The 17,696-nt window shown below is 51.9% G+C and overlaps 1 protein-coding gene across 4 annotated transcripts in view; it reads left to right on the plus strand.

The window, feature by feature from the left end:
* The window catches only part of tnika (TRAF2 and NCK interacting kinase a), a 97,857-nt gene that overhangs the window by 69,257 nt on the left and 10,904 nt on the right, over nt 1-17,696 (plus strand). Inside the window, exons 14-20 of one of the 4 annotated variants that reach the window (XM_036553971.1) lie at nt 1,589-1,675; nt 3,696-3,887; nt 9,294-9,473; nt 10,199-10,444; nt 10,841-10,947; nt 11,301-11,452; nt 13,168-13,265. In XM_036553971.1, coding sequence (XP_036409864.1) covers nt 1,589-1,675; nt 3,696-3,887; nt 9,294-9,473; nt 10,199-10,444; nt 10,841-10,947; nt 11,301-11,452; nt 13,168-13,265 — 1,062 coding nt within the window. The remainder of the gene's footprint in view (nt 1-1,588; nt 1,676-3,695; nt 3,888-9,293; nt 9,474-10,198; nt 10,445-10,840; nt 10,948-11,300; nt 11,453-13,167; nt 13,266-17,696) is intronic. The other 3 variants (XM_036553972.1, XM_036553973.1, XM_036553974.1) reach the window with 3 other exon arrangements.

Raw genomic sequence — 17,696 nt, forward strand, 5'->3', positions numbered from 1 at the left:
GTCAGACCTGTTTGTGCTACCAGGTTATCCTCCTCTGGGGTACAGTGCAGATCACAGCGCTGTTAGCGTGGCCGGCGGCTGCTGCAGGACTGGATGGCAGAGCGCTCTGTCTGGGATGAGAGCCACGGTGACGAGGTGTCAGGTGACCCCGTGTGGGTGAAAGAGTGGCTGCAGTCTGTCACTCGCGCCGGCGCTCCGCTATAATGCCACGCGGAGGTGAACCCTTCAGTCACGGCCACGGTTTAATGTCACATTCAATACCCATCTCTCTCTCTCTCTCTCTTTCTCTCGTTTTTCTTTCTGCCTGCCCTCTTGTCTGTTCTCTGGCAGTCTCATCCTCTCTGTCTCTCTCTCTTTCCCATTTTGCCCTCTCTCTCCTTTCAGTTCAGCTGAGCTCAAATGCCTTATGGGCACGACACACGACATAATATTGACACTAACGGCCGTAGCACAAACAGCTCTGAAAATAGAGAACATGAAATATCTCTCTCTCTTTCTCTCTCTCTCTCTGTCTCTCTATAGCTTACATCTTCGATTCCTTCAGGTGTATCCCTCCCCGAGGATAAGGCTAATTAGCGCACCGCACATCCCGGCAGAGACGTGGATGGGTTTTAAAAAAATATCAGCACAGGCTGCCTGAGAGTGACTCCCATGTTACCGCATTTCCCCTCCTCCTGTCCCAACCCCCTCCCCAACCCTCCAAGAATAAGTGCCCTGAAACGACACGACAGCCGCAGCACTGTCTGGGTGACTAATCGCGAGAAGCCGTGGGTAATTTCTGCTTGCTTTAGCGCTGCGGACCGAGGCTGGCTCCGGGTGACGGGCCTAACTGCTGATTTTTCCCGCCGCGGAAGCGTTCGGTCTAAGAGAGCCGTCTTCCGCCCTTGACCGGTCATTAACAGGGCGAGGGTTGGCGGTTTAATGACGGTGGCTGTCTTTGCTTTGGAGCACAGCCCTCTGACGGTTGTGTGGTCCTTACAACGGGGTGACTGTAGCTTCACTGGCGTGTCCCCAGCTGTCCTTGACTACTTCTCCCACTTCGGGGGGAGGCTAGGAGGCTAATGCCTCCCCTTTTGGTTTGTGTTCTTGGTCACCCTTGCTCTTTCTCTTTCTCTCCACCCTCTGCCTCTTTCTCTCACTGCCTCTCTTGCATTGTAAGATGTCACAAAGGAAGGGGAAAAAAAGCTGTTGAAATGTGTCTCTCTCCCTTGCTCTCTTGTCTCTCTCTTGCTCTCTCTCTCTTTCTGTCTCTCTCACATTTAAAAGTGCCACAAAGGGAACTGGGGAAAAGCTCTAGAGATGTTCCTCTCTCTCTCCCTCTACATCTCTCGCTCTTGCTCTCTCTCTCCCTCTGCCTTTCTCTCTCTCTTCCCCCACCACTCTCTCCCCCCCACCCCTCTTTCTCCCCCTCAGCATTTCCCTCTCGCTCTCTCTCTCTCTCTCTCTCTCTCTCTCTCTCACTTGCCCTTTTCTCTCTCTCGCCCTCTCTCTCTCCCTCTCCCTCTCTCCCTCTTGCTTGCCCTCGGGCCCGGTCTGTCTGGGTGAATCACCGCTCTCTCTCTCTCCCTCACGCTGACCGGGGCTGCAGGAGTATATCCGCCGTCAGCTGGAGGAGGAGCAGAGACAGTTAGAGATCCTGCAGCAGCAGCTCCTACAGGAGCAGGCTCTTCTTCTGGTAAAGGCACAGGGGCTCCCTCTGTCCACCCCCCTCCCCCCTGCCCGCCCCCTCCTCCTCGTGGCCCCACCCCTCCTGCTCATGGCCCGCCCCCTCTTCCTTGTGGCCCCACCCCTCCCGCTCGTGGCTCCGACCTGTTTCTCCTCTCGTGCATGTTCCCTGTGGCTGTGTGATCACCTACTGGAACGAGGATCAGTAAAGGTTGCCTGACTGATTCTTAAGTTAAAAATGCTACAATGCTAATACTGTAGCAAAAGTTGTTTGGATATAACGTGTGTGTATACATTTATGTGCATGTGTGTGCATATCTACACCTACATACGCACCTATGGATAACATAATGAGTTTTGCTTTGGTCCTGTTCCTAGTTGGTCCTCCCATGTGAAGCATTTAAAGTAGTCTGTTTGGGTGGTAAAAATGGTATTGCATGTAAATGCATGCAGCAGTAATCATAATTGAGTAATAAGTGTTAAAGGCACATGGGGTTCCTCTGCCAGTCTCTCAGATGGAGGGACCGGTCTGAAAAGGCTGTGACAGTATCCGTTTCCCTCTGCACAGCCACCCGCAAGCGAGAATGGCGGTAAAGACGGAGACAGCTGATTTATTCCGTTGCCACGTCTGGCGCCACGGTGATTTGCAGCCCCGAACTCTGCCGCCCGGCGCTCAGGTGCTCAGACAGCGATAGGAGTCACGCCGCTCCCCTCCAGCGGCTCGTCCAATCCCAGCAGACCCTCCGGGGGGGGGGGGGGCAAGCTGCCTGGCACTTGGCTGGCTGTAAACCTCTGCTTTAATTACAGTGGTGCCAGCACCAGGATAAGGAACGTGCCTCTCTCTCTCTCACGTTCTCTCTCTGGAAGTGTATTAGCACACTGTCTGCTTCGGCCCCTAGGACACTCTGAATCTTTTGTTTAGTTTTTACTGAATGCCACAGATCGGAGAGGGGGCGGTCCCTGCCATATTTCACCCACCTGTCATTGGCCAATTATTAGCAAGTCTCCCCTCCCCTCCTCCCTCCACATTGTACCAGAAGACTCTGCGGTCATTGGGTCACAACGGTATCATGCCAAGGGATGGTTTGCATATTGAAGACGCAGAGGCAGTTTTTCTTTGCTGTAGCTGTCCACTGTCTACAGACTCGTGGTTGTCTACAAAAGTCAGAATCTGATTCTCAGAGCTCTTTTTTTTCTATATTCCGCTTCCAGGTGAATTATGTAATAATGCCCCCCCCCCTTTCCACAGACCCCAGAGCTCATATATTCTGCTACCCTTCCTCCTCTTTTATTTTAACTGTAATTATTCGGTTTTTGTGGCACAGATGTAAAGGTTAGGCAGTCCAATTAAACTCAGATCAGCCTGGCTTTGCTCCCCGTCCAGGGCGGTGCTCTGATCTGGGTGCCTTCCCCCCAGCCCTGGCGCTTGAGAGGGGAGATCCATTTTACATGGCGGAGCTGCCAGGAGCTTCATCAGAGCGCTCGTTTAATTTCCGCTCGCGGTCAATGGAAGCTCTGCGGATTGTTCCCTGTCCAAAAAAGCAGCGGGATGTGAAATCATTGATTAAAAACGGCGGGCCGGCGCGCTCTGTGGTCCTCCTGCCCTGCCCAACCCTGACCAGTCCCCCCCTTTCGGAAGAGCGGCCATCACGTGACCCTCGACCGTGCACGTTGGCCTAGCCCCCTGTCGTTTCACACTGCATGCCCACTGTATTGGTCCAGTGTCATGTGAACCCTTCCCACCCCACCCCGAGAGCCTTTGGTATTGGTTCAGCCTACCTCATATGACCTCAACCACCCTCAGTATTGGTCCGTCCCGTGTCATGTGACCCCGGTAGAGCCCTCGGTATTGGTCCCTGTGTCTGTGTGCATGTTCCAGTGCATGGCCCCTTGTCAGGTGTCTCCCCAGCAGTGGTGTGAGGCCCCCGGGTCACTGACCTCCCTCCCTCTGTGTGTGTGTGTGTGTGTGTGTGTGTGTGTGTGTGTGTGTGTGTGTGTGTGTGTGTGTGTGTGTGCGTGTGTGTGCGCAGGAGTATAAGCGGAAGCAGCTGGAGGAGCAGCGGCAGGCAGAGCGGCTGCAGAGGCAGCTGCAGCAGGAGAGGGCGTACCTGGTGTCCCTGCAGCAGCAGCAGCAGCAGGAGGCCAGGCCTGCCGACAAGAAGCAGCTCTATCACTACAAGGACGCGGTGAACCCCAGCGACAAGCCAGCCTGGGCCAAGGAGGTAGGAGCTTCGGCAGCCGGGGGGTGGGGTTTGTCCACATCTCAGAAAGTGGCTCAGCTACACCTGAGATAACAGGACTGAGAGGGTGGAGCTCTTCAGGAGAGCACCAGTGGTGTTCCCACACTCACAGTTTTTCCTTATGGGGCTGGTTAACAAACCGTTCTCTCACAGCGCCGAGGAGCACCTCTGACAGCTGTGTTTTTGAAGGCCCTGTTTGAATGAGCTGTGGTTTAGAAAATGGGACTTGGTGATGAGTGCAGATTCAGCCCTGTAAGCTTAATGGGTTATGACTCTAGCTGCTGTAATGCAGGTCCTGGTGTAACCTCCTTTTGTGGTAAAAGATGTGTTGCCTCATGCGCTTATGTGCCAGTGTGCGTCCACCTTGTCTGATCTGGGTACAGTGAAATGTGTCTTTGCTGCCGCCTTGTCTGCATGCTTTTAACGCCATCTGTGGTCCCCCATTTCAGGTCCTGAAGCAGTCCCAAAGTAACTCCCCCCGCCTCCCGGTGCAGCCACACCACTCGTTCCACGAGACGGGGCAGGCCCCCCAGGCCCGCCTCCTCCCCCGGCAGCAGGCCCCCCGCAGGGCCCCCTCCCACCCCATTAACCTGCCTTCCTCCAGCAGGGCCCAGGCCGCAAGGCAGCCTCAGCGGCCGCCGCAGCAACAGAGACAGCAGCAGAGGCAGCAGCAGCAGCAGCAGCCGTGCAACGTCCCCAAAATCCAAGTGTCCGTGGACGTGGACAAGCTGGAACTGGCCCACGAGATCAGCCAGCACGTCCAGGAGCTGAAGGCCAAGAGGGCCGGCACCAAGGCCCGCGGACGCAGCCCCGAGCGATCGCCGGTTAGTCCGAAGGGCTCGCTGCAGAGACCCGACGCCTGCAGGCAGAGGGCCAAGTCGCACTCGCCCTGCATTAGAATAGAGGTGGACGTGGAGGAGGAGTACGCCCCGCCCAGCGAGGGCCGGAGGGGGAGCGCGGCGGGGCTGCGCTACGCCGCCAGCTTCGAGAGCCTCCAGGAGCCGTGGGACCTGGGGCCGTTCGGGTCGTACCAGTTCGACCTGTCCGCCTCAGCCCCCGAGCGCTCGCTGCGGGCCATGATGCCCAAGGAGAGGCGCTCGTACTCTGAGTCGTCCGGAAACTTCCTCAGCATCCCCCTGTCGGTGTCCCCGCCCGGCTGGCCCGCCTGCGAGGAGGAGGAGCCCGAGCTCAACCTCGCGGCGTCTGCGCCATCGTCCGCGTTCTACCAGCTGAGGCAGTATCCCATACGGCGCAGCAGGTCCTCTGCCGGGCAGGGGGCGCTGTTGGACATTCCTCGGGCGCACCCCTCCAGGAAGCCAGGTGGTAACATCTTTGACAAGGCGCTGTCTTCGTTGCAGTGGATGGGTCTGTCTCCCAGGAACTCCCCAGCCGTCTCCCCAGTCTCATCCAGGTCCACTTCCTCCAGCAACTCCCCCTCGCACTCCCCCTCCCGCTGTACCTCCCATTTCGGGTCTCAGACCAACCTCACCATCCGTTATGCAGTGAAATGAACCCACCCACAGGCCCCACTTTGTACATAGCTCCCAATTTTGTAAACTCTATGGTATTTACTACTTCACACAGTCCTACTCGCCTTTTTACAAAGACCTAAACTGATATGGTCATGTTTACATTTACCATGGTATTCACCCACAAAACAAGCTGAATTAAATATGGTACCAAGCTTACCCTAAATATAAGAGTTTGGAGTCAGCTGTCCCTTCTAGAAATATCCCATGGTCCTTTTGGCTGAAGCTTTTTATCAGTGGGCCTATCCTGCAGTATGTTTTTGTAAAGGACGCCCCTCTCTCTGTGTTCTCCCAAAACACCTAAGCACACACTGGACCCCAGAGAGCACATTTCAGGGCCAAAAATTAATATCATAATCCACACGTTTTACTGTTTTCATATTCTGCGTCCTTATTATCTGATAATTCCCACAATAAAATTATTCATAATTACAAAACAAAAATGTCACACAGGCCTCAGTTAGGGCTAATATCCATCATTAATAAGGGAGGGCTTGTATTCAAACTCCCCACATTCCGCTTTGCTGATTATAGAAATAATGAAAAAATGCCAGCAATAGGAAAATTTGTTAAGCACAGTCTTTCACAATCAATATAAACCTGGTCAGTTTGCAGTCATTGGCTTTACTTCATTTTCTGGCCAATCAGATGACCCAGATGGCAAAAAGGCGAAGTGCACATATGGTACATACTTCATACTTCTGTACCATGTTATCCCAGCTGACAAGTTGAAGTTCTCATTTCAAAAGCTTTTTGATATGTTAGCTCATAACTCATAAGGTTATATTATATTGAGTTTTCAAAGATCCATTTCCATTATATAGGTGTTTTCACATAATTGCTCCAGAGGCAAGGAGAATTGCTTGCTGTATGTAAAATATATGTAAATATACTTCATATCATGCATTTGGCTCATATTTTGTATTTTACTCATACTTCTGACACTACTGGTTTGTCACTGTGATATAAATTGTCATAAGTTACTGTCACATTCTGCTGAGCAAAGACTTTGGTTTTATGGGTAGGGCAGACATACACACCCCTCCCACCCTGCCCCCCCCCTTCGCTGGCCCCCTGTCCTATACATCCACCTCCAAAATCCCATCACCTTGTGGAAGACCTAAGTGTCGTCCTCCCACCCCCACCATCCCCAGCCACTGCCTGCTGCATCAACGTCAACCTTCCTCCTGGTACCATCAACCGAACAACCCAACCAAGTGGCCAGCAACCAATCAGATTGTTCCCGCTTGTCGGCTCAAAAAAAAGGTTCTATCATTTATTGTGAGCGGCGTCCAGTCGGTGGTGGAGGAGCCTTCTGGGTGTCTCGCGTGGCAGCAAGCAGTCAGAGAGAGAGAGAGATCCCTTCACCTCTCTTACCCAGGAGTTCTCTCCCCAACTAACTCCACCTTAGTCCCAGCCTCTTGATTGGTCACCTGATGCAAGTGGGATGGGCCCCAGCAAATATGCACCTTCAGAATGTTGCTTTTAAGGCCTTCTAGGGCCGTCTTCTGAAATACGATGGGCAGCATATCTATTATATGCTATTATTACTTTTCACATATATCCAAGTGTAGTAATATGAACTTCTCTGGTTTGGTTCACATTGGAAAACAGACCCTTGGGAGAGTTTTTAGTTGGGTGTGCCAAGCACACACCAAGCCAAGGGGATTTAACAGGGCTGGTTCGTGAGCACTTGCTACATCAAACCGAACGCTTTCCCTGGGGTCAGTTCTTTGTAATGCTACTCTTGGCGCCTTTTAATAGACTGGCAGATCCCTGCGTCTGTGTACAGTTAGCTGGCACATCCATAGTCGAGGGATTTTCTTTGGAGCTCAAAGGAACAATGAGTCAAAACGCTAACAGCGCCCATGACTCCGCAGTTTGCTGGGGTCCCAGGCAACAATGCATCTTCCAAGCAGATTCCGCCTAACCCAACCTGAGAATCGCCTCAGCGTGACGTTACTCACACATAACCCCATGACTTCAGTAGCTCCCTGCATTTCAGAGCAAATGCAGCTCCTCGTCACTTAACACAGTTCAATGTCGTAGTGGCCATTTTGAATAGATCAGACTCCAGGCTCCCTGACAGCGACCATCTTGCTGCCATGTTCTCACTAACCGTCAAGACCCCAGGGGGGTCCCGTAGACAACTGCGGATTCTCAACGCAGCCTTTTGGATTCCTGCTTGGTGGTCAAACCTAACCCCTTCTGTGAGGAATTGGACACTAACTGGTGCACCGCGTCTACTCTGGTTGATTCTCCGTCGCGCGGTGGTGGAGGGGGCAGGGTCTTTTTCCCCAGAAGCCAGGCTGTGTCTCCCTCGGACGTCCTTCTGTCTGTCTCCTCCTCCTCACAGCTCTCACATGAGGAAGGACCTCCCTCTGTGGAAAGGGATTTGGGTGCAGATTTTTAGGTGGGGACATCTTGGGGACAGCAGGGACATGTCTCAATGAAAACAAGGGGCCGTTGTCATTAGCCAGCTGCCATCCAGCTTATTAAATTAGAGGTCAGGGGCAGGAAACATAAGGAATGGGTCTGGTTCTTTGAGTATATGTCTTAAGCCATTAACCGGAGGTGCTTTGACTGTCTAGTAATGTCATCAGTGAAGCAATTATGTAAAAGTAATACATAATTTAAAAAAACTGAAGACGAACCAGAACAAGATCTAGATCTCTGAGATATAAAGTTCTTTGGCCAGCTCTTGTTTCATGAGTGACAGATTCACCCAAATCCTCTTCTGAACCAAAGGGAGGTGCTTGCTCTTATAACTCTTAATTGTAGTGTTCTCTCCTCAATAGGTATTGGGCCTCACTCTACATTAACTGGGTTTTTTTTTTGCAGGGGTGGCTTCTAGCAGGGTGGCAGTTGCTTCTAACCAGTAGTTGCATGAATCACAGGGTCAACATGCAATTACAAGCTGTTTCTAGAACAATAGTTTGCCATATGTAAAAGATATGACACTGACGCAGTTGCTTTTCACTGTAATCACTACGATTGATCTCAGTGTTCTTGCCGTTAACATAGACCCGTCTCTCTGTTTGCGAATCGTGCTGGTGCCTTTGAGTTTTCGCTGGCGAGACAGGTGTTTCGCCGGGGATCGATTAATGGCCGTCCGGTTTGGTCACCTGTAATCCGTGCGGCTCTGCAGATTTTTGGCTGGGCCCTCGGCAGGCTTCCGGAGGACCGTCGGCTGAGACAGATCCTGTTCCTTTCCCCATAAAGACACGGCGCACCTGAGCGGCCGCTTGTTGGGGGCAGGCGGGCTCTGAGCCTCCTCTTGCCGTTCGCCGGAGCAGAATAATCCGATTAGGAGACTCCCGTGGCGGGGTTCGCTGGGGCTTCCGTGGTGGCCGCTAAAGCACACATTGGACAGTCGAGCCGTGGGGTGCGGCAGGCAGCTTCTCCTCCAGCACAGTGTGGCATCCAGTTCAGCCTCAAAATAACCAGATGGATTCTTTTTTTAGAAATGTTCTCTTCATATCTGCTCCAGTTTCTTTATGTTCCCAAAGTGATCAGTGCCTGATATTGGAGTCATTCTCAAACATTACTCACGTAGAGATATTTAGCAGGTGTGTGCAAGATTCACATCACCAAATCACCATGCACGGGGGTCACTGATTCCAAACACACATCAATGCTCTCATGTTTTGATGTGGCTTTAATAATTCTCTATATTTGCAAAGGCGTGTAGGATGCATGAATAGCCAAAGTAGCAGCAGTGCCAGTGGGATTCCCTATTCTACATTAAAGGCAGTCAGACACACTGTGCAGGGCCGGAGAAGCTGTCTGTGTAGGGGATGCGGGAACTGTAGAGGGTCTCCGTGGGTGTGGTTCTGACGCCTCCTTTGCCCCTGGCCAGGTGGAGGAGCGCTCCAAGCTCAACCGGCAGAGCTCGCCGGCGCTGCAGCACAAGGTGGCGAACCGCATCTCGGACCCGTCCCTGCCGCCGCGCTCCGAGTCCTTCAGCAGCGGCGGGATCCAGCCCGCCCGCACCCCGCCCATGCACCGGCCCGTGGAGCCGCAGGTACCCTCGGCCCAGGTCTCCGCCCCTCCTCCCTTACTCCTCCTCTTCCTCGTCCTCTCCGCGTGTCACAGCGCCTGAGACGAGCGCCTGTGCTGTCGGTGGATCTGTTTACACTAGTTTCTGAGAAAAGGGGTATCATTAAAGTTTAATTGCAGGAGGTCTCCAGCTTTTGCAGTCCCGGGCAACGAAGAATTCATATCTCCATTGCTGTGTTTTTTGACTTTAATCCCACACCATTTACACACTGCACTAATGTACTTCAGTATTCAGCAACCTATGAAGTGAAGGACTTGAAGGAAGCTGAAGTCATTAAAGCTGTCATGTAATTTACCTGTATATACTCTGCTGGTCTCCAGAGGTTCCCAGGTGCCCAGTTTGGGTGCCTTACTGTGGTAGAGACTGATATCTGGAGGGAAAACGAAGCAGAATTGAAGCACACTGTCTTTTTTCCCCTGCTAGGTGTTCAGTGTAACATTTCATGAGCATGTGGGTGGTGGGGTGTATTGGTACAGGGATGTGCATAAGATATGATGTAAGACAGAAACCATGGAAATGTAATCAAAGATCATGTTAATGTTAATGTTAATGTTTGCACGGTTGTAGACCTCACAAAGCCTCAGTGTACGAACATCATAGGAGAGGTCATTTTTTGACCCATGTGCGTTCTGCCATAACAATCCAGCGAGGTCTGGACCCAGATCAGTGACTGTAGTGTTCACCTGAATGTTCCCCTGGCTCAGATGGCTCACCTGGTCCCGGTGAAGTCCCACAGCCCCTCCATGACGGGCTCCCAGTCCCTCCACGACCAGTCGGACAAGGGCGTCTCAGCCTTCCGGGAGGGCCTGGTCTCCCACCGGCCCGAGATGCCCCGGCAGAACTCGGATCCCACCTCCGAGACGCCCACGCCACCCCCCCGCGTCGCCAGCCGCGAGGATAAGTTCGACCGCAGCTCCTGGCTGAGGCAGGACGACGACATTCCGCCCAAGGTGAGGGGTCAAAGGTGAACATGGCAGGGGTGTCAGGAGGGGAGTCCTTAAAGACAGCAACACAGGGTGTCTTTGGGTTTCCATTATTACAAAGTGCGCCAAGTGAAAAGAATCACCCTGTGTTTATTATTTCGCTTTTATTTCTTCACAGCAAATAGATACTGTTCCCTCTAAAAAAATGTTATGTTCTGAAGTATCAAGCACAAATTAAGTTGATGGCCTTTAAATATTTCAAATGTTCATCCACCCACTTACCCTGGTTTCAGGTTGTTCTTAAATCTGTGGACCTTTTGAAAAATTGTCATAGTTTGTCATTTGTCAGTATGTTTCTGTATTCACCCTGCACTCTATCAGCTGAGGTCTGCACCCTTAATGGTGGCGTTTTTCTTGGCCCAGGTGCCCCAGCGGACGACCTCCATCTCTCCCGCCCTGATGAGGAAGAACTCCCCCGGGAACGGCGGAGGTCTGGGGCCCAGGACAGGCTCTCAGCTCATCCGCGCCAGGTGGGTGCAAAGTCGATACGGTCAACACGTCTATCAGCCCAGGCCTGCTGCCCTCTGCTGGCTCGGAGGTCCTGCTTTTTACAGTAGTATGCTCACTGATCAGATTTTGATGTGCTTCAGATTGCTTGGAATTTTAATGTTACATTTTCATCTACTCAGTTACTGCCCGTATGTATCCACAGTCCTCTGAAGCAGCTGATGCCAGAGGAAGTAATTAAATATTGGCACACATTTTAGACTGGTTGGTCCAACTGTTGTAGACGCGGCACCTTTGGGGTAAACAGCCAGACAGGCAGGTGGCGGTGAGCGGGTGTGTTTACCCTCTGTGTCCCTGTGCGCGTGCGTTGCCGCAGTAACCCGGACCTGAGGAAGACAGACGTCTCCATGGAGACCGGGCTCCAGAGGACCAGCAGCGGCAGCTCCTCCAGCTCCAGCACCCCCAGCTCCCAGGGGGGGTCCCGGCCCAGCTCGCAGGCGGGGTCCAGCGAGAGGACCCGGGACCGAGGTGAGACGCCCCGCCCCGTTCTTGCCCCCCGCTGCGTCACACTGCCGCCCTCTTCCTAGAATCAGCACTCTACCTCCTCCCCCCCTCCCTCCTCCCCCCTCCGCTTCCTGCATGCCTTGAACAACAACACCCTCAAGCCCCCATGGACGGAGCTAAAAATAACACTGAGACTGAACCCTAGTCAGCAGCAGGTATAAATGGAGAGAGTGTTTCATTCAAAGGTGGATGAATCCAGCAGCACCCACTGCAGCAGTATGTGTTTGGCTTTGGCTCCAGCACTAGGTTGTTGGGTTGAATACTGGATTGGGTACTGCTGGGTGTAAAAGAACTTTAACCTGGGTCCACCTGTGCAAATGGGTGTCAGAGAGTGAAACCATTAGTCATCCTGTTACTGGTGCGCGCTTGTACATTACCATAGCTTTTGATCACTTAATTTGCACATGTTAAATGTTCTCCATTGATGGAGCTGGCTGTTTACCAAAGAAGCCTGGGTTAAGTACCTTGCTCGAGGGCACAGCAGCAGTGCCCCTCCAGGGAGTCAAACCCGCAGCTCCATCCGGTTACAAGCCTTGCTGCTCAGGCACTGGAGAGGAAAATTAAACAAACTATACAGTCCATTGTGTTTCAAATCCAGACAGACATGGATGACATCAGATTTTCTTCAGCTGTTTAACGTGTGTTGCCATTTTAAACACAGGTCTCTTGCTTAGAGGGGCCAAAATTTGAATGAGGTGAGAGAGGAGTTTGAGGGCACTGTTAGTACCCTTAGGGTCATCCGAGTATGAGCTGCTAGAGCTCCATGTAGCTTATGTAGGAGAGCATCATTAACATGCATAAACGAGCCTTAAAAAAGGCACTTTTATGGCCCGGAGTGTACCCACTCCGGGAGTGCTCGGTGCCAATTTTCTGTCACCGCTTCTGACTGGAGGGTGAAATTGAAACGCAGCGGTGGAGATAAAGCACCTGCTGCTTCTTGCCCCACTTATTCGGCTCGCGGCGCGGTGACGTCACCCGTGCAGCCGTTTGCCTTTATCATCTCACCTTCACTTTGCCGCCCCGGTGTCAGATCTCAAACCCCCACCCCCCACCCCCTCCCAAAATGTGTTCAGGCTTCGCCAGGCCCCTCAGATGGCGGAGAGATCGGCATTTCACAGCCGCCCGCCCCCATTAGCGAGACTGACGGACCTGACACTGGGCCTTTGCAGCTGGGTGCATCCTGTCGAGGTGGCGGGGACAGCAGTGCATTGTGGGCATACTATATCGGTTTCACGCCGTGGCGTGGTAGTGAAGCTCGCCCCCCCCCCTTTCGGGAGCAGCCAACTCTGTTCATTCTGCCTCATTCTCCGGGACGGAGGGGGAGGGGTCAGCAGGATGTCGTCGAACCTGAAGCAACAGAAATCTCAAACGGCGCTATCGCTTTTTCCGTCCTGTTTTGCCAGAGCTTTTTAGCGGTTTGGTCGTGAATCAGAGCAGATTCAGGGAAGCTGCTGCTCCCGCCGTCCCTCCAGCGGGCTTGCTAACAAGCGTGACGGCACCCGGAGTGAATTTAAACGCACCGCGCCGCGGTCTGTTTATATGGTAATGGTAATGCATTTTTAATCGCCCATGACCATGCCGGAAAAGCTAACCGTGGAACAAAAAAAGTGTTTGGTTTGTGTGCTGAGGGTGAGGGTGTGTTGGACCGGGCCTCTAAATTTGCTCTCTGTCATCACCAGGGTCCAGTAAGCCCGAGGGGTCGCCCGCCATGACCCAGGAGCCAACCAAACCCAAACAGGAAGAGGGACGGGACGCACCCCGGCCCAGCCGACCTGCGGTGAGTGAACCCCCTCGCCGTCCCTCTTTCCCACCCTATCCCTCTCTCCTGTCCCACCCACCACCTGAATTTCATTCTACAAAAACCCTTCACCCTACCCACAGCACCCTTTCACCCTGTCTGGATCCCTCCATGCACCACCACTGTCCTGATTCTGGTCCACTGGGACGCACTGAAGTCATAGTCCCATCTTTAGCTTTAGGGTACAGCAATGCTGAAGCCCTGGCTACCCTCCCTGTAGTTTTAAGGTACCTTGACACTGGAGCCATTCTCTGCTACGGTGGTGTTATGGTACAGAGTCATAGTCTTATTTGTTTTAAAGTACAGTACCATGTCACACCATATAGCCCCAGTCAGTCTGAAAAAGTTTGCTGCCTGATTCTACCTTATTGCAACGTGTCTAACATTCACCATAAATCACTGCGCGGTGTTAGCGGGGGCTCCCGAGTAGCTCAGTGGTTAAGCCGTTCATATACTGGGCCATGCGGCCTGAGATCAATCCCAGCCGTGTCCTTAGCTGAAGATGAATGGAAGCCCTGGATAGGGGTGGGTGTGTCAGCAAGGGTTGCTTGTCTTGCCATGCTCACACATGCTGTGTCTCCGCGGTCACCTGCAAGTTGCTTAGACGATGTCGGTGAAGCTACACCCCTCCAACTAACGGCACGTTACTCGCTGTGGTCCACCAGGCGACTTTCAGTGTGAGAAAAGGTCGCAGATGGGGATTCCAATAGGGCTGCATGAAGGAGAAAAAGCACTGAAGAGAGCTGTGTTTGCACCTCTTCCTGTTCAAATGAGAAAACCTCTGATGCTCTGCGTGTTTTCATGAAACAGCATTGCTCTTGGAACCAACAGCAGCCACGGACATCTTCACAGTTAATGTATACTGTTGTTTATTATATATTATATTCAGGTGAACACTATATATATTTTTTTACTCTAAACATTTCACATTTGGAGGCAATACCAGGCTGGGAGGTGACTGTAGCCTCCTCCTTTTGAAAAGGACTGGAAAAGTCAGTTACTGTTACAGGTATCGTTACTGTAATGGTGTTGCTGTTTCTATTAGTCTTATGGTGTCGCTGTTGCTGTTGATGTAATGGCCTTGCAGTTAATGTTATAGCTGCTGGGAGTGGACAGACTGAAATAAACTTGCCTCCCTCAGTTACACCACTGCTGTCTGTTTCGGAATAGAGTCTTTAATGGAATTCTCCCTCTTATCAGCATTGCGGTCCTGGCTGCATTAGTATTCTCAGTTCTTATCAGAGTGGTGTTGTTCAGATGTTTATATTCTCAGAGCCAGCCTGGCTCTGGGTAAGGAGCAGGGCAGCCGGCACACAGCCTCACAGCTTCCTTTTCCACAGCGACTGTGAGCGGACGCGTAACACCGAGCCCGGAGGCAATGAGCTCCCGTTCGCTCTGGTTAATTAGACGTCGCCCGAGGGCCAGATATCGGGGACACGAGGAACGTGACAAAGTACAGCATCTGTGCGCGAGTGGGCGGGGGGGTGACGCGGGGACATGAACCAGCCAGACCGCCCCGTCCCCCAGCAGGGTCTGAGTCTAAATGAGCTCCAAGCGGAGGGTGACTCACTTGGCCCACCCCCTAACACCCCCCGCCCCCCCAAGCCCTGGGCAGAGAACATGGCCGTCTGGGTCACCCTGGCCCTACAGACCTCACTGTAAGGTTACAGAGAGTGACAGAAAGCTTTGCCGCACTCAGAGTGGAGGCTTTTTGACAGAGGTTGCAGTAACGTGATCTCTCTTTCTGAATTTCGACAGTCTTTGTCTTTACATTACGTTGTATTACATTACATTTCATGCATTTAGCAGATGCTCTTATCCAGAGTGACTTCCGGCACAATAGAACGTAAGTGTATCCATTCAGATTAAATGAGCAACAGTGTCGTGCAACAGACACTCGTGCAACCTGACTAGGCAAGGGAAGTACACTACGATACATCAGTCACTAGAACACAGAATCCAAAATACATCACAATACTACATGTAAAATAAACATCAACCCTAGAGGTAGCGGGTGTTAGGGGGTGGGGACTGAGGTGACACCGAGATGCAGTCTGAAGAGGTGGGTCTTCAGTCAGATGGCCAGCGATTCCGCTGTCCTAACCTCTGTGGGGAGTTCATTACACCACTGAGGGACCAGTACAGACAGGGATTGTGTCTAAAAAGAGCAACCTTGTTGGGTCAGGACAGTCAGTTGCTCTGTAGATTCAGAGCGTATCGATCTTGATTGATGGGGTTGAAGACTGATTGTAGGTATGAGGGGGCTGTTTTTGAACTTGATGCGAGCAACAGCCTCTGGTTCCGTTGGAAAGGCAGGCCTGTCCTTTTCAGCTAGAGGCTGACGGTGTTACTAACGTCGAAAGCCGAGGACTCTTCTCATGCAAGTGGAGCAAAGACCAGGCTCCAAATTCCCTGCTTTTCATCTCACACTTTAATACGCCTTACACCCGCTCTCTGTCTCACCTGCACCAGGGTTTAGCAGTGAAAACCTCTGCAGCAAGCTCACGTGCACTGAACTGAGATCAGTCTCTGACTGCAGAGTACTCCCACTGACTTCAGTGACGCAGCATGGATGTACTGACCTTTTGTGTCTCCCCCACCTGCACCCAGTACAGCTGTACTCACTGTCCCTACCCGTTACCTGTAATATGTTGTTGTATATCTGCAAAGTGAAAACCAGTCTTCAGGTTGGGACGCTAGCGTTAGATTTGTGTCCTAAGTGGACCTGTAGCACAGAGGCTTGATGAGAATCAGAAAAGGATAAGGACCACATCCCTTGCCAAGGCCAGTCTGACCAGCAGTACTGAACTAACCATCTCTCATTTTCTCTCTAACTTTCTCTCCTCCTTCCTCTGGCTTTCTCCTCCTCCATTCCTTCTGCTGTCGACTCCCACCCTCCCCCAGAGCTATAAGAAAGCCATAGACGAGGTTAGTGACATCGTCCCTCTCTTTCTCTTTCGCTCTCTCTCTCTCTGTCACACGCTCTCTCTCTCTCGCTCTCTTCCACCCTCTCTCTGACCTTGCCGAGGCTGCTGGCAGGAATGCCGAGGGGTCCTCCTGCAGCGAGCCTGCTGTCAGGGCTGGCTGGAGGAGTGCCTGACTCCTTTTCGCCCTCCGTACAAACTTTCTCACAGGACCGGAGCGGTGGGGTCAGTGGGCTGGCCCCGTCCCTTGAATGGCCTCGATTCGACACAGCCGGTGTGATTCTCTCTCGCACAATGTGCCTCGGCGATGCCTGGAGGCCTCACTGTTGCTATGGCAGTGGGGCTGTGGGAGGTTGGGGGGGGGGGGGGGGGGGGTCTCTTAAAACCCTTAAGAAGGCTTGGCATCCATGCTGTATGGGTGGACTTCTTACATATGAATCCGCGCTTGTGAAGTCAGAGCTACAACAGAACATTCTCATTCAGTATAATTGGTATTGTGGTTACTTCAATTGGGTTAAGAATTGAGTCCTATACAAAGACGTATGGGATCACATGTGTTTATTTCTTCATATGTTCATTTATTTGACACGTGACCTTATCTAGGGTGACTAACATAGTGTAAATGGCTACCACAAATGGAACCTAGAGCACAGTGCAGGATCAGCGGATCTGTCTGTCCTCAAAGGCAGTGCCAGGGTAGCTGGCATCAGCACTGGTGCATTCTGGGCTGGCAGTGTTGTCTCGTAAGATGTGTCTCAGTCTCAATAGTCTCTCTCTCCCCGGCCGCTGCCTCTGCACGGGCTGTGCTGCTCACTCTAATAGGAGGAACTGGTAAGACTGGCACTTGTGATAACCCCTCCTCTCCAATCCCAGCATGCCATGCTCTGGGGGGGGGGCTCAGCAATCAGGGCTGCTCTCCTGCATGCCTGTGACCCAACCTTCCTCCTGGTAAAGTGTAAAAGCTGGTACCTGCTCTTTTTCCTCATCCTGTTTGTTCTGGAAGAACCCCCTTTAAAAAAAGAAAGAAAGAGGGGTCCCTGTGGTCATGATCATGGTCGAAGCTCTCATGTAATCCCTCTTCTGCAATTGCTAATTTTATCTCTGCTGTGCATCCATGGGTTTTGATGCCTGTCCACAAGAGGGTTTCTGTAAGGTGGGCATTGCCCGGTATGTGAAAAGTGGAGGGATGTTATTGGCCTCCAGCAGACAGGGAGAGACACTGGAGTTGTTTCATTTTTATCATTATATCTTAACTCTGTTTTTAATAATAGTCATTTTTTACTTGTTTTTTGCCACATAACAAGGCTTTTTCAGTTCTGAATGTAAGCTTACTGACAGAATGCTCCATATTTACATCCTTTAATGGAACTTGAGAAATAATTGCACCTCCAGTTAAGTGTAAATTCAGGCCTGTCACATATTTTATGTCTTGCACCATTCCAAGCAAAGATTATTACTGTGAATACAAAATAAAGCAGGTAATTTG

The sequence above is a fragment of the Megalops cyprinoides genome, chromosome 20, assembly GCF_013368585.1.
Source record: "Megalops cyprinoides isolate fMegCyp1 chromosome 20, fMegCyp1.pri, whole genome shotgun sequence".
In the NCBI taxonomy this organism is placed as follows: domain Eukaryota; kingdom Metazoa; phylum Chordata; class Actinopteri; order Elopiformes; family Megalopidae; genus Megalops; species Megalops cyprinoides.